At 44.8% G+C, this 16,439-nt stretch overlaps 1 protein-coding gene across 1 annotated transcript in view; it reads left to right on the top strand.

Annotated features, from left to right (window-relative positions):
* Positions 1–16,439, top strand: part of LOC309567859 (EF-hand domain-containing protein D2-like) — a 72,562-nt gene that overhangs the window by 50,199 nt on the left and 5,924 nt on the right. The window contains exons 2-3 of the mRNA XM_082273363.1: positions 1,044–1,191; positions 12,290–12,424. Of these exons, the coding sequence (XP_082129489.1) occupies positions 1,044–1,191; positions 12,290–12,424 (283 nt within the window). The remainder of the gene's footprint in view (positions 1–1,043; positions 1,192–12,289; positions 12,425–16,439) is intronic.

Genomic DNA, 16,439 nt, shown 5'->3' with positions numbered 1-16,439 from the left:
TCATAATTTTGTATTAAATCTGAACTTTATGCAGATATAAAAGGCACAAATGAATGTAGCTCTGTAATCGTGACTACATTGTTACATTTTTTTTTCTAACTGCAAGCGGTGTAAGTTCCTGAATTTAAGCTGATATCAGCCTCCTACAATCCCCGTACAGCAAAGCTCAGATTGGAAGAGGGAGAAAAAGCACAAGGAGCCATTTGGTTGTGCTGCAGTGCCTATTTCTAACAAAAGAGAGAGCAAAACGACAGAGAGAAGCTCATTAGTCAGACTGGAGGAGGGAAAATGCCTGCAATCATAGGAGGACTGGGCCAGGGGGGCAATTGCCCCCCTGGGCCGCTCTGATGTCCTGAAAAAAGGCTGCACCGCTTCTGCCACAGACAGGCCTAAAGGATTCCTGGTGAAGAGAACTAAAAAGTCCCTGCTGCTTACCTACTGAGTGCAGGATGAAGACAAGGACATTACACAGGCCTCCCTCCCCAGCATGGATGGTGTACACTGTGTTTGAGCAGAGGCCGGTTTCAAGTCCCACTGGAGACTCTCCTCCCCTGGACAGCCCAGACTGAGCTGTCCCAGCTCCCCCCAACCGCCCCCTGCTGGCTAGGTTGGGAACCCGGATCCAGCCGGTGAGTAGAGAGTACCTAGAGCAAGGCTTCAGCCTGGAATGGGGGTCAGGAGGAGGACGGGAAGAGGGAGAGTGGAAGGGGGGGGTCGAGTCACTGCACCATGGGCCTCTGGTTTGCACTTGCCCCCCTGGGCTGAAAGTAGCCAGTCTGCCCCTGCCTGCAATGACTAACTACAGCTCTTGGGCAGAGCTGTGTTATCTTGGAACTGGATGGACACATATATACATTTTTGGGCAGGTAACACAGCCTCATTATTTAGCAGTATTTAGCAATTTGCCTGGAGTTCAGCTGTACCTTGTAGGTATTATTGGCCAAGTTCTGTTTTGCCTATCTGAACTGGGCTCATCTAGAACATCTGTATATGGTATCCTTGCATTGGTAAGAACATCAGGTGTATTTTATCTTGTCTAACAGGTACGACGCTGGTAAGGACGGCTTCATAGATTTGATGGAGCTGAAGCTGATGATGGAGAAGCTTGGAGCGCCGCAGACCCACCTGGGCCTTAAGGACATGATTAAAGAAGTAGATGAAGACTTTGATGGAAAACTGAGCTTCAGGGAGGTGAGTCAGAGGTTTGCATTCATAGTAAGTACCAGACCAGAATGAGGAGCAGGTTTTACTAGAATGTCACATCACGAGTCACTGGAGGTTTTATCACTGCCGCTTTATGCTGTGAAATAAACGCACTGGGAGATGTCTTTACTGGAAGGCTGATGGTAGTTTCCCCATCTAACATGAGTAATCCTAAAACTATCCATTTTAAAGGGTCTCTCTACCCACACTGTGATATTTTAATGAGAGAAGGAACCTGGTGGGCTGAGTCAGCCCCTGGCTTCTTTTATGTCCAGAAGTGAGATCTCACCGACTTGAAGCAGTTGTAAACCGCTGGGTGCCTTTTTTTTTTCCCAGACCTGCAAGGTAAAGGCATAACGTGCTAGTATGCATCCCATACTAGCACATTATGTACGACTTACCTGAAAATTAGATTTTGATTGGGTAAGCTGAGAATAAAGTAGAGGGAACACTATAAAGGTACCTACGTCCCAAGGTACATGGATACAATAAAGGAAAAGAGAAGGGGGGCTATAGGGACTTTAAGGGGTACCGTCTCAGACCAATATAAATAGATAAACCAATATATTAAAATGTCAAAATTTTATTACATAGAACAAAAATGTTAAAATGTGATGTCCATATACAAATAGACAGTTCAGCATACATATGCATGTAAAGTTAGACAAAGAACAACTACATAGTATATACACCAACTACATTAGACATGGGACAATTTCAGAGTTGTATAAAGTACTCGAAACCCATTCTTGAGTAAAAGTACAAGTACTCGATCAAAAAGTGACTTGAGTAGAAGTGGAAGTGCTCGATCAAAAAGTGACTTGAGTAGAAGTACTAAAGTATTCAACATTTTTTGTACTTCAGTATTGCAAGTAGTTTTTTTTTAAATTTTGCTACTCAAGTACTGAAAGTAAAAGTACAAGTACTGTGTTATGTAGTTATTAAAGAAGTCAAAAGTTTGAACATCATATTGTTTTTTATTATTTCAAATGCAGCTTTTATTTATACATACAGTAGCATTTATTTTCGTATGCGCTGATAATACACATGTTTTGAACTTCATGAAACCTGCCATCTACTGTTCTGGCAGTGGTCATTTTTATAATTGTAACGAGTAACTATGCAGCACAAAAAACAAATATCGGAGTAGAAGTATTGAAATCATCGAAAAAATGTAGTGAAGTAAAAGTGGAAGTAGGAGAAAAAAATTCTACTCCAGGAAAGTACAGATACCGCCTTTCGGTACTTAAGTACAGTAGTGAAGTAGTTCTACTTAGTTACTATACATCCCTGGACAATTCATCCGGTATTGCCCTCACTGACTGAACAGCAGAGTCAGGTAAATGTAGTTGTTGAAGTGCCCAGGATGCCCGACATGTTTCGCGGAAACGGCTTCTTCAGGGGCGAAAAAGATGGTGCACAATTGGTATCATATACATGTACTAGGTATAAAACAAAGAAACATAATAAATACAGTATATTAAATACACAAACATGGCAAGAATTACAACATTGGTATCAAAATATGTCCAGCTCCCAAATGGGCCAAATCTCCCAAAAGGACCCACCTTAACCCACAAGCAACCTGAAAATTAACAACTTGACGACCGCCCACCGCAGATTTACTGCGGCAGGCGGCCGCTCCTGGGCAAACCGACGTAGTACTACGTCGCTCGCTCAGGAGACTTTAGGGGGCGAGTGTGCGCCGCCGCCGGCGCGCCCCCGCTCGTCAGCCGGGGAGCCAGTGTATGTGGCAGGTGGCTCTGATGGCCGCCGGCCACTCGCGATCTCCCCCCCCCCCCCGCTGACTGAAGTGATCACAGAGGCTATGTGATCCTGCTATGTAGGATCACATGTCTCTGTGATGATCTCACAAGCCCCCCCCCCCCCCCCCCCACAGTTAGAATCACTCCCCTTGGCTTACATTTGACCCCTTGATCATTAATAGTGTTAACCCCTTCCCTGCCAATGGCTTTATTACAGTAACAGTGCATATTTTTAGCACTGATTACTGTAGTAATGTCACTGGTCCCCCCAAATGTGTCAAAAATGTCAGTTGGGGGTCCGATCTGTCCGCCGCAATGTCGCAGTCCCGCAAAAAAAAAAATTACTAGTATAAAAAAATAAATAAATAAAAATGGCATAAATCTTTCCCGTAGTTAGTAGACAAAATAACTTTTGCGCAAACCAATCAAAATACGCTTATTGCAACTTTTTTTTACCAAAAATATGTAGCAGAAAACAAATTGGCCTAAAATGTTAAAAAATTTCGATTTTAAATGTTTTTTTGGGGAATATTATATAGCAGAATGTGAAAAATATTGTTTTTTTTTTTTTCAGAATTGTTGCTCTTTTTTTGTTTATAGCGCAAAAAATAAAAATTGCACAGGTGATCAAATACCACCAAAAGAAAGCTCTATTTGTGGGAAAAAGACGACGTAAATTTTGTTTGGGTACAGCATTGCACGACCGCACAATTGTCTGTTAAAGTAACGCAGTGCCGAATCGCAAAATAGGGCCTGGTCATTAAGGGGGCAAATCCTTCCGGTCCAGAACTGGTTAAAACCGGCATTTTCAGCCCGACTTCTGCGGCGATGTGACAGCCATCTGTGCAGGTTACTGCACAGATGTCTATTGAAATCGCCCCCCTGAAGTCGTCAAAAGTAGATCAGAAACGACTTTTGGTAATTGGTGCGGTGCTGCAAAATCGGTGTCGCACCGATTTGGGTGGTGCCGTTGCCGATAATAGGCTCCGATTTGACATGTCAAATCGGCCCAATGTGTGGGCTAAGTGTTAGTACTACTCTGTACAGTGTTCAGCTGCTGCATTTTTCAGCCTCTAATTGAGTTTAAGGCTAGCCTCCGATCGTAGTGTGTCAGGAAAACACACAACACTGCGACACGCAGAGAAACATGCTGCCTTTTAGCAGACATGCAGCAGTGCCATTAATTTATATTGGCACCCCAGTGCATCCGCAAACGTGCATTTTTACTGGTGTCGGTGCTGCAGACTGCTGGCTGGATAGTACCCCTGTGCCTTCCACTCGCATAAAAACGCCAGAATCGAAATGCGCAGTGTGCATAAGGCCCATAGGTTCTACAGATTTTTTCTTTTAATTTTATTTAATTTTTTTTTAATTTTAATTAAACAGGCCATTGTTTTTTAACCTAACAAAGCGTCTGAAACAACGCTATTAGAATGAACACGCATACATTGTATCTAGCTTCTAATACACCATAATGGAATGTTGAATAATCTCTAGTTAATGAAACATTCCCAACATTCCACTGTGTCAGGCGTGTTCCTGTGTGCTCTAAATCAATCAAGTGTTTGTTCCAATTGTAATCTTTTATATTGTAGCATATACTGCTTCCTGTGTAAGTGTAACAGGTATGGAAATAGCTGATATCACAGACCAAATTTAGCGTCATCTGTACAGGCATCTATTTTTCATAAAGGCGAGCATATAAAGCTTGATTACAGGCAAATGCGTTCATTGTAAACGCGCTATGTAGGCCTGCACTAGGTCATAATTGGTGCTTCCAACTGTTAAAAAATGATGAAAAGTTTTGTTTCTTAAAAAAAAAAGAAAAAAAAAAGATACTTATTAAAATGAAAAACCCCAAAAAATTGCGCTTGTGTTAATAGGCAACACAAGGGTGAGACATTTGTCACCAAATATACAAAGTATTTTGCGACTCGGCAGACACCATCTTACTTTTGCTGATTGTTTTGATGGACACTTGCGCATTTTCTTTTTTCCTACAGTAATAAAAGATTAGTTTTAAGGTTTCACACTATATGGTGTTTTTTTTATCCATATATAACACATTTGGGAGCTTGGTGACAATTACTCTGTAATACATCCTGAGATGTCATCCTCGTGGCTGTTCCGATCCCAGCTGGAGCATTACCATAGAGAGAGTCCCCAAAGCATGTTGGACCTGCCTGTTCTCAGGGGGTCCTTGAGTTTTGGTAAGAGGACATCGTATTTGGGTGTTGGTGATTGGCCTCTATGGTGGGAAGGTGATTTAACCCACCTTCGATCTCTGGCTGCTGAAATTACTCACTATTTCCAATGTCATCCCTGTGGGACTGCTTTTCATGTTGGACATTTTAAATGTTTATGTCATATTCTTATATTTGCATTTTGTTTTCATTGATTATTCCCAATAGCGCAACATTTTGTATATTCACTTAATAAAATGAGCCTTTCAGAGTATATCGTTACATCAGAAAGTAGGTATATGGTCATAAATAGATTAAAGTGTTAGCTTACCTTTTCAGAAAAAATGTAAAGGTAAACGAACACCCTACACCCTCCCCACCCCCACACTGGTCCCTGCTGTACTTATAGGGATCGACCGATTATCGGCAAAGCCGATATTTTGAGGGTTGATCTGCACTTTCCCCGATATATCGGAATTGGCCCTGGAGGATACCGATATTGCCTATATTTCGGAAAGTGCTTGTACCGGAGTGATGCCTGCAGCTAGAGGCATCACCCCGGTACCGGCGTCCATAGCCAACGGTCGTCTGTGTTGTAATGACAACCGATGCGGCTGAGAAGCCGCTCGGCTGTCATTACAAGGAGTGGGGAGGGGGATGTCCCCTCCCGCCACCTTCCGCGGCTCGCCCGGGTCTCCCGTCCCACCGGGAGACCCGGGCAACCAGCCTGCACGGCCGTCGAAGACCCGATCAAAGCCGTATTCGGCTCTGATCGGGTCTCCATGCAAAAACCCGGAAGTGATGTCATGACATCACTTCCGGGTACTCGGCGCCAAATTAAAAAAAATGACAGCGTTCAAAACAAAACTTGGCGTTTTGAATGCTTTTAAGTGCAGAGGAGGGGTTTGGGGTCTTTTAGACCCCCAGATCCCTCCACAAGAGTACCTGTCAACTGATAAAAAAAAAAAAATTTAAAATGTACGAAAATATCGGCCGATACCGATATTCAATGACCAAAATATCGGTATCAGCAACTAAAAACCAATATCGGTCGATCCCTGGTACTTACCTCTGTGTGTGATGGGCTGTCAGTGCCCATGCAGTCGATGCAGCAGTCTGGGGATTTGAAATCCCTGCAATTCTTCCCATGCTTTCTGTAGGGCTTTTGGGTTTTATAGCACTTTCAATTGGTCAAATCGGTCACATTCTGGCACTGACCAATCGGAAGTTCTCTGATCCATCCAGAAGCCTTGCAGATAGAAGGCGAAGAAAAACGTTATGGGAAAATTAATACTCTCAATGTGGCTCTTCCCTATAATGGCCAGGCAAGCAATGTAAACCTCCATATTTGTTTCAGGAAAGGTGCACTTTTAATATAACGCTTGCAAGATATGCTAAATCGTTCACCGTGGGAAGTACGGAGGTTGCATAATCTACCATCTGCTTTGAAAGAATTCTGTATACTACGATAATGCAGGAATGCTTGGAGCACAAGGACGAGTCTGGCCCTGTGAACGGTCTCTAGTCTGATGACTGAAAGTGAACTGACAAGATTGGAATTTGCTGCTGTTGGTTTGAGTCAGCAGAGGTTTTTCTGCTCAAAAGCTAGATTGTTCTTTATTCCGATCCCCTGCCAGCACTGCGTGGAATTGTCAATTCAGGAGTCATGGGAGAATTTAGACGCTGCTGTCATTGGTTGTCACCCTGTATGCAGTTTTCTCCATGGAGATCATTTAATCAATGGGAATCACTAATATAGTGTTTTTTTGTACACATGAATAAAAAAAATAATTTTAGGTCTGAAGATTACATAAATATATATTTTCTGAAAGCAGACACCTTGGAGAATAAAACAATGGTAGTTTAATTTTTTTTATGATACACGATCTTAGCAAAATGGTTTATAAAAAGATGAGGTTGCGCCGAGTGAATAAATGCCCAACATATCGAGGCCAAAATTTGCCTATGCCTGTAAAATGGTGACAAACTTCCTTACCCTATTTTTTAACCACTTCTGGACCGGGCCTTTTTCTGGCACTTGTTGTTTAAAAGTTATAATCATTTTTTTTTTTACTTAGAACCCCAAAACATTATGTATATTTTTTTTAACAGAGACCCTAGAGAATAAAATGGAGATTGTTGCAATATTTTTTATCACACGCAGCGGTCTTACAAACGCAATTTTTTTTGCAAAAAAATGCACTTTTCTGAATTAAAAATGAATAAAGCAGTTCGCCCAATTTTTTTCTATAATGTGAAAGATAATGTTACGCCAAGTAAATAGATACCCAACATGTCATGCTTCAAAATTGCACACACTCATGGACTGGCGACAAACATTGGTACCTAAAAAAACCCCATAGGCGACATTTTAAAAATTTTTACAGGTTACCATTTTAGAGTTACAGAGGAGATCTAGGGCTCAAATTATTGCTATCACTCTAACGATCACGGCGATATCTTACATGTGTGGTTTGAACACCGTTTACATATGTGGGTGCGACTTGCGTATGCGTTCGCTTCTGTGCACAAGCTAACGGGGACGGGGCGCTTACATTTTTTTTTCCTATTTATTTCATTTTTTATTTTTACACTGATTTATTTTTATTTTTTTTTAATTGTTGATCACTTTTATTCCTATTACAAGGAATGTAAACATCCCTTGTAATAGAAATAAGCATGACAGGTCCTCATTAATGTGAGATCTGGGGTCAAAAAGACTTCATATCTACACTAAAAAAGAAGAAAAAAAAAAAAGCATTTTTTTTCATGATGAAAAAAAATAGGCTCTTTAAATCCGTTGCTAGGTCCTTCAAGGTCATAGTCGAGTGAGTGCCATCTTGCCCTCACTCAACTTCCTGCCTGAGGGGACAGCAGACCGGATAGTTTTCCCTGCTACCGGCGGGTCCAGTAAGCGGGGAAAACAACCAGGAAGCGACGGGGAGGGGGGCACCTCTCCCGCCATCCATAAGGGTGATCCCGTGGCGAATCGGCCGCTGGGATCACCCTTATGTTAAAGCGGACCGCTCGCAGTTAAAAAAAAAAAACGGGGTTATAGCAGCTATCTGCTGCCATAACCCCGGTATTTAACATCAAAGTACCAACGTAAAACTGCGGTGGGCGGTCCGTAAGTGGCGAAATACGTTATGCTTTCAAAGTCAATGCAAATCATCAGTTTAGAGTTAAACGGGTTGTAAAGTAGGAAAGGTTTTTTATCTTAATGCATTCTATAAATGAAATAAATAAATAAATTAAGATAAAAAGCCTTCTGTGTGCAGCAGCCCCCCTGAGCCCCCCTAATACTTACCTGAGCCCCCTCTCTATCCAATGATGTCCATGAGTGCCTCAGCTCTCCGGGCCTCTCTCTCCTGAATGGCTGAGACACAGTAGCGGCACCATGCTGTTAATCACAATCAGTTGGCCAATCATGAGAGACATGGGGTGGGGCCAAATGGCAGCTCTGTGTCTGAATGGATACACGGAGCTGCAGCTCGACTATGGTACCCCCATAGCAAGCTGCTTGCTGTGGGGGCACTCAACAGGAGGGAGGGGCCAGGAGCTCCAGCCAGGGACCCGAGAAGAGGAGGATCCAGGCTGCCCTGTGCAAAACCAACTGCACAGAGGAGGTAAGTATAACATGTTTGTTATTTTAATAAAAATAAAACTTTACAATGACTTTAAAGTGATTCTAATGGAAATAAAAAAAAAATATATAACAAACGTTATACTTACCTGCTCTGTGCAATGGTTTTGCATAGAGCAGCCCCAATCCTCTTCTTTTTGGGTCCCTTGTTGGAGGTCCTGGCTCCTCCCCCCCGCCGAGTGTCCCCAATAGCAGGCCTCTTGCCATGGGGGAACTCGAGCAGGTTTGCCCCTGAGCCACACTCTGTGTGTCCAAGCAAGCGGCTTGCTATGGAGTCACTCGGTGTGGGGGTGGAGCCAGGAGTGCCAGCAGGGGGACCCCAGAAGAGGAGGATTGGGGCTGGCCTGTGCAAATGAACAAGTAATTATAACATGTTCGGTTCTTTAATAAAATAAGAGAAAGAAGCTTTACAATTCCTTTTAAGCCAGCGTTTAGTGTCACTTTAACCCATTTAAGGCAACACATTTTTAAAAGTGCTGCAGTTCCCAGAGTTCCTCTTTGAAATTAGAAAGATTCGCTCCAATGCCCTTACATGTCTGTCTTCAGTTGTTTCTGTATTCTTATCATATGTCAACAAAAAAAAAAACACATGAACCATACAGTGGGGAAAATAATTATTTAATCCCCTGCAGATTTTGTTTGCCCACTTACAAAGAAATGATTGGTTTATAACTTTTTATCATAGGTGTAATTTAAAGGACTGAGAAAGAATATCAACCAAAAATCCAGAAAAAACAAATGATACAAATGTTATAAATAAAGTTGCAGTTCAGTGAGTAAAATAAGTATTTGATCCCCAAGCAAAATATGACTTAGTACTTGGTGGAGAAACCCTTGTTGGCAAGCACAGAGGTAAGATGATTCTTGTACTTTGTTACCAGGTTTGCACACATCTCAGGAGGGATTTTGGTCCACTCTTCTTTACAGATCTTCTCCAAATCCTTAGAGTGTAAGTTCACCTTTACAGAAAATCGGTAAGGTGAACGTACACTGGACCCCCCCCGGTCCACAATCACCCGCTTTGAGACATCGGGTCGTCGTTTTACCGGTCCGGGGATTTGAAATCCCTGCGGCCTTCTCCCTGACAGGACAGGCTAGGCAGGTTCTGATTGGTCAGCACTGACCAGTTAGAATGCTGAGAGGTAGGAAATTAAGTCGCAGGGATTTCAAATCCCTTGACTGATGAAGCTACGACCCGATATCTCACAGGGGGTGATCGCGGGATTCCTGTATAGCAGGACCTGGTTTGATGGGGAGGGGGGTCCTGTGTAAGTTCACCTTATAGATTTTCTGTAAAGGTGAACTTATTCTTTAAGGTTTCTTGCCTGTCACTTTGCAAATCAAAGTTTCAGCTCCCTCCATAAATTTTCTATAGGAATAAGGTCTGGAGACTGGCTAGGTCACGCCATGTGCTTCTTCATGAGCCACTACTTTGTTGCCTTGGCGGTATGTTTTGGGTCATTGTCATGCTGGAAGACCCATCCATGACCCATCTTCAGTGTTCTGGCTAAGGAAAGAAGGTTCTTATCCAAAATTTTACAATACACGGTCCCCGTCCATTGGCCTCTTAATGCGGCAAAGTCGGAATGTACATTTAGCAGAGAAACGGCCCCAAAGCATAATGTTCCCACCTCCGTGCTTGACTGTAGGGATGGTGTTCTTAGGGTCATAGTCAACAGTTTTCTTCCTCCAGACGCGGCGGGTCGAGTTAATGCCAAAGAGCTCAGTTTTGGTCTCATCTGACCACAGCACTTTCATCCAGTTCTTTCTTTCTGAGTTATTTCGGTGCTCACTGGCTAACTTCAGATGGGCCTGAACATGTGCCTTCCTGAGGAGGGGGACCTTGCGGGCCAATCTTTGGTGGCGTATAGTGATACCAATGGTTTGTTTGGTGACTGTGGTCCCTACTGCCTTGAGATCATTCACAAGCTCCTCCCATGTAGTTCTGGGCTGATCCCTCACTTTTCTCATGAGCATCCTTACCCTATGAGGCCAGATCTTGCATGAAGCTCCAGACCGAGGGTGATTGATGGGTATTTTGTATTTCTTCCATTTGCAAATACTCGCTCCAACAGTTGTCTCCTTCTCACCAAACGTCTTGCTGATGGCCTTGTAGCCCATTCCAGCCTTGTGAAGTCTACTATCTTGTCCCTGACGTCCTTTGACAGCTCTTTGGTCTTGCCCATGATGGTGGGGTGTGAATGGATGAAAGAGATTCTGTGGATAGGTGTCTTTTATTCAGATAACGAGTTGTCGTTAGGGGCACCTTCTTAAACTGACAGGACTAATCTGTGTACCACATGAGCTCATACTGTAGCCAGTCTGTGGGAGCCAGAATTATTGTTGGTTGGTAGGGGATCAAATTATTTTACTCTCTGAACTGCAACTCAATTTATAACATTTGTATCATGTGGGTTTTTTTTTCTGGATTTATGGTTGATATTCTGTCTCTATCATTTAAAATACACCTATGATAAAAAAAATTACAGACCCTTCCAGGGGAGGGCTGGCAGCCTTAGGCCTGGAGGGCAAGTCCAGTTAAGTGGCCCATTGAACCATTGATTCAATTCACAATCCATGCCCACCTGGTTTTATAATGGATATTGATGTTATGACGCAAGACAAACATGATGCAATGTAAAACAAAATGTAATGTTAATAGCAACAAAGGAGGTTTAACAAAAATACACGACATTACGCCTGATCGCGCTGCCTGACAGGGAAGTAAGTGACTGTTAGTATTGTGGCAGCCGGGTGCAGGAGCGTACTCTGCACACTCATACCGCTCCGCTGCAGCTCTGCAAATATAACATTGTGTAGCGGCACCCAGCAGCTGTATACAGTGTCTGGCCCCTTCATTAATCCAGTCCTGAGAGCAGCCTTTTTACCTGGCATCAGAGCGGCCGGGGGGCGATTGCCACCCTGCCCCCCTTCCCAGTTCTCCCCTGGACCCTTCATTTCTTTGTAAGTGGGCAAACTTTCAAAATCTGCAGGGGATCAAATAATTATTTTCCACACTGTATATGGGTACTTTCTAATCACTTTCAATCACTTGTTATTTGATTGAAACAATTGAACACAGAACAGATGGTTGTATCATACACAGTGTAGCAAAAAAAATGTACATTTATAGATCATGCAGGCTGATGCAATGAAAATTTTTATGTAAGCAATCATAAGTAGAATAGGACAAGGCAGCAAATCTGTGTGTGTGGCACCTGGAAATAAATTAAAAAATGTATATAATTGAAAGTGTGTAAATCTGAAAAGGTTGATGGACAATTAATGTGTGTGTGGCCAGCATCAGACTTATAATAATAGATATAAATCTACTCTGCCGCCCCGCTGTATTCTGAATATTGGCCCAGACTCCTTATTATGTAATCTCTGTACTTTGATGCTGTGTGTTTGATTAGTAGGACGCTCCGTCAGTATATCACCAGGCAGTGAATATTTTAATAAGTCTTACTCCTTTCTCTCTCTTCTCTTTGAAGTTTCTTTTAATTTTCCGCAAAGCCGCTGCAGGGGAGCTGGAGGAAGACAGCGGGTTGCATGCTCTCGCCCGGCTTTCAGAAATTGATGTCTCCATTGAGGGCGTAAAAGGAGCCAAATGCTTTTTTGAAGCAAAGGTAAGCAGCATTTACATACAGACTGTATTATAGGCATATCCCTAAAGTGGATCTTCATCCTCAACAGGATGTGCAGGACCAGCAACCAGGTAAGCAGGGGTTAAAACAAAAAAATAGAGGGTGGAGATCAACTTTATTCATTTTGACAATGAATTGGTTATGCGCATCATACCTTGTTAGCACTTGTAGTCTCCCCTATAGTCTTCCCTAATGTCTTAAACAATGTTTTACCAGGATAGCTAGGACTTTAAAGAGGAGCTTCAGTCCTGTTGTACAAAATTAAAAGTCAACAGCTACAAATACTGTAGCTGTTAACTTTTAACAAACAGACACTTTCCAGCCCAGGAGCAAGGGTGTAGGAACCCACACAAATCTGGGGGGGGACAGCATTTTTACTCGCTAGGTATATGCTTTTTCAGTAAACTGCCAGGAGCCCAGCACTATTTTCACTGGAGCTGGGTTTCAGATCCCTGGCACCGCCATCTTGGATGTGGGAGGCAGCTGTGACTTCCTGATGTCTTACAGCCAGCACCCCACTGCACAAGCACAAGATTATGTGGTGATTTCAGTGTGATCCCTTAGCCTCTTGGGACGTGTGTTGTGTGACATGTCGCAAGACATGTCTTCACTGGAGCTGGGTTTCAGATCCCTGGCACCGCCATCTTGGATGTGGGAGGCAGCTGTGACTTCCTGATGACTTACAGACAGCACCCCACTACACATGCACAAGATTGTGAGGTGCCTTCAGTGTGGTCCCTTAGCCTCTTGGGGCGTGTGTTGTGTGACATGTTGCAAGACATGTCTTCAATGGAGCTGAGTTTCAGATCCCTGGCACCGCTATCTTGGATGTGGGAGGCAGCTGTGACTTCCTGATGTCTTATAGCCAGCACCCCACTGCACATGCACAAGATTATGTGGTGATTTCAGTGTGGTCCCTTAGCCTCTTGGGATGTGTGTTGTGTGACATGTCGCAGGACATGTCTTCACTGGAGCTGGGTTTCAGATCCCTGGCACCGCCATCTTGGATGTGGGAGGCAGCTGTGACTTCCTGATGACTTACAGCCAGCACCCCACTGCACAAGCACAAGATTATGTGGTGATTTCAGTGTGATCCCTTAGCCTCTTGGGACGTGTGTTGTGTGACATGTCGCAAGACATGTCTTCACTGGAGCTGGGTTTCAGATCCCTGGCACCGCCATCTTGGATGTGGGAGGCAGCTGTGACTTCCTGATGTCTTATAGCCAGCACCCCACTGCACATGCACAAGATTATGTGGTGATTTCAGTGTGGTCCCTTAGCCTCTTGGGATGTGTGTTGTGTGACATGTCGCAGGACATGTCTTCACTGGAGCTGGGTTTCAGATCCCTGGCACCGCCATCTTGGATGTGGGAGGCAGCTGTGACTTCCTAATGTCTTACAGCTAGCACCCCATTGCACATGCACAAGATTGTGTGTTGCTTTCAAATTGGTCCCTTAGCCTCTTGGGACGTGTGTTGTGTGACATGTCGCAGGACATGTCTTCACTGGAGCTGGGTTTCAGATCCCTGGCACCGCCATCTTGGATGTGGGAGGCAGCTGTGACTTCCTGATGTCTTACAGCCAGCTCCCCACTGCACATGCACAAGATTATGTGGTGCTTTTAGTGTGGTCCTTTAGCCTCTTGGGACGTGTGTTGTGTCACATGTCACAAGACATGTCTTCAATGGAGCTGGGTTTCAGATCCCTGGCACCGCCATCTTGGATGTGGGAGGCAGCTGTGACTTCCTGATGACTTACAGACAGCACCCCACTGCACAAGCACAAGATTATGTGGTGCTTTCAGTGTGATCCCTTAGCCTCTTGGGACGTGTGTTGTGTGACATGTCGCAAGACATGTCTTCACTGGAGCTGGGTTTCAGATCCCTGGCACCGCCATCTTGGATGTGGGAGGCAGCTGTGACTTCCTGATGACTTACAGACAGCACCCCACTACACATGCACAAGATTGTGAGGTGCCTTCAGTGTGGTCCCTTAGCCTCTTGGGGCGTGTGTTGTGTGACATGTTGCAAGACATGTCTTCAATGGAGCTGAGTTTCAGATCCCTGGCACCGCTATCTTGGATGTGGGAGGCAGCTGTGACTTCCTGATGTCTTACAGCCAGCACCCCACTGCACAAGCACAAGATTATGTGGTGATTTCAGTGTGGTCCCTTAGCCTCTTGGGATGTGTGTTGTGTGACATGTCGCAGGACATGTCTTCACTGGAGCTGGGTTTCAGATCCCTGGCACCGCCATCTTGGATGTGGGAGGCAGCTGTGACTTCCTAATGTCTTACAGCTAGCACCCCATTGCACATGCACAAGATTGTGTGTTGCTTTCAAATTGGTCCCTTAGCCTCTTGGGACGTGTGTTGTGTGACATGTCGCAGGACATGTCTTCACTGGAGCTGGGTTTCAGATCCCTGGCACCGCCATCTTGGATGTGGGAGGCAGCTGTGACTTCCTGATGTCTTACAGCCAGCTCCCCACTGCACATGCACAAGATTATGTGGTGCTTTTAGTGTGGTCCTTTAGCCTCTTGGGACGTGTGTTGTGTCACATGTCACAAGACATGTCTTCAATGGAGCTGGGTTTCAGATCCCTGGCACCGCCATCTTGGATGTGGGAGGCAGCTGTGACTTCCTGATGACTTACAGACAGCACCCCACTGCACAAGCACAAGATTATGTGGTGCTTTCAGTGTGATCCCTTAGCCTCTTGGGACGTGTGTTGTGTGACATGTCGCAAGACATGTCTTCACTGGAGCTGGGTTTCAGATCCCTGGCACCGCCATCTTGGATGTGGGAGGCAGCTGTGACTTCCTGATGACTTACAGACAGCACCCCACTACACATGCACAAGATTGTGAGGTGCCTTCAGTGTGGTCCCTTAGCCTCTTGGGGCGTGTGTTGTGTGACATGTTGCAAGACATGTCTTCAATGGAGCTGAGTTTCAGATCCCTGGCACCGCTATCTTGGATGTGGGAGGCAGCTGTGACTTCCTGATGTCTTACAGCCAGCACCCCACTGCACAAGCACAAGATTATGTGGTGATTTCAGTGTGGTCCCTTAGCCTCTTGGGATGTGTGTTGTGTGACATGTCGCAGGACATGTCTTCACTGGAGCTGGGTTTCAGATCCCTGGCACCGCCATCTTGGATGTGGGAGGCAGCTGTGACTTCCTAATGTCTTACAGCTAGCACCCCATTGCACATGCACAAGATTGTGTGTTGCTTTCAAATTGGTCCCTTAGCCTCTTGGGACGTGTGTTGTGTGACATGTCGCAGGACATGTCTTCACTGGAGCTGGGTTTCAGATCCCTGGCACCGCCATCTTGGATGTGGGAGGCAGCTGTGACTTCCTGATGTCTTACAGCCAGCTCCCCACTGCACATGCACAAGATTATGTGGTGCTTTTAGTGTGGTCCTTTAGCCTCTTGGGACGTGTGTTGTGTCACATGTCACAAGACATGTCTTCAATGGAGCTGGGTTTCAGATCCCTGGCACCGCCATCTTGGATGTGGGAGGCAGCTGTGACTTCCTGATGACTTACAGACAGCACCCCACTGCACAAGCACAAGATTATGTGGTGCTTTCAGTGTGATCCCTTAGCCTCTTGGGACGTGTGTTGTGTGACATGTCGCAAGACATGTCTTCACTGGAGCTGGGTTTCAGATCCCTGGCACCGCCATCTTGGATGTGGGAGGCAGCTGTGACTTCCTGATGACTTACAGACAGCACCCCACTACACATGCACAAGATTGTGAGGTGCCTTCAGTGTGGTCCCTTAGCCTCTTGGGGCGTGTGTTGTGTGACATGTTGCAAGACATGTCTTCAATGGAGCTGAGTTTCAGATCCCTGGCACCGCTATCTTGGATGTGGGAGGCAGCTGTGACTTCCTGATGTCTTACAGCCAGCACCCCACTGCACAAGCACAAGATTATGTGGTGATTTCAGTGTGGTCCCTTAGCCTCTTGGGATGTGTGTTGTGTGACATGTCGC

Source organism: Pelophylax lessonae, assembly GCF_965119305.1.
Source record: "Pelophylax lessonae genome assembly, chromosome: 12".
Taxonomy (NCBI): Eukaryota; Metazoa; Chordata; class Amphibia; order Anura; family Ranidae; genus Pelophylax; species Pelophylax lessonae.
Note: the sequence above shows the minus strand (reverse complement) of the source record. Positions and strands in the feature narration are given on the sequence as shown.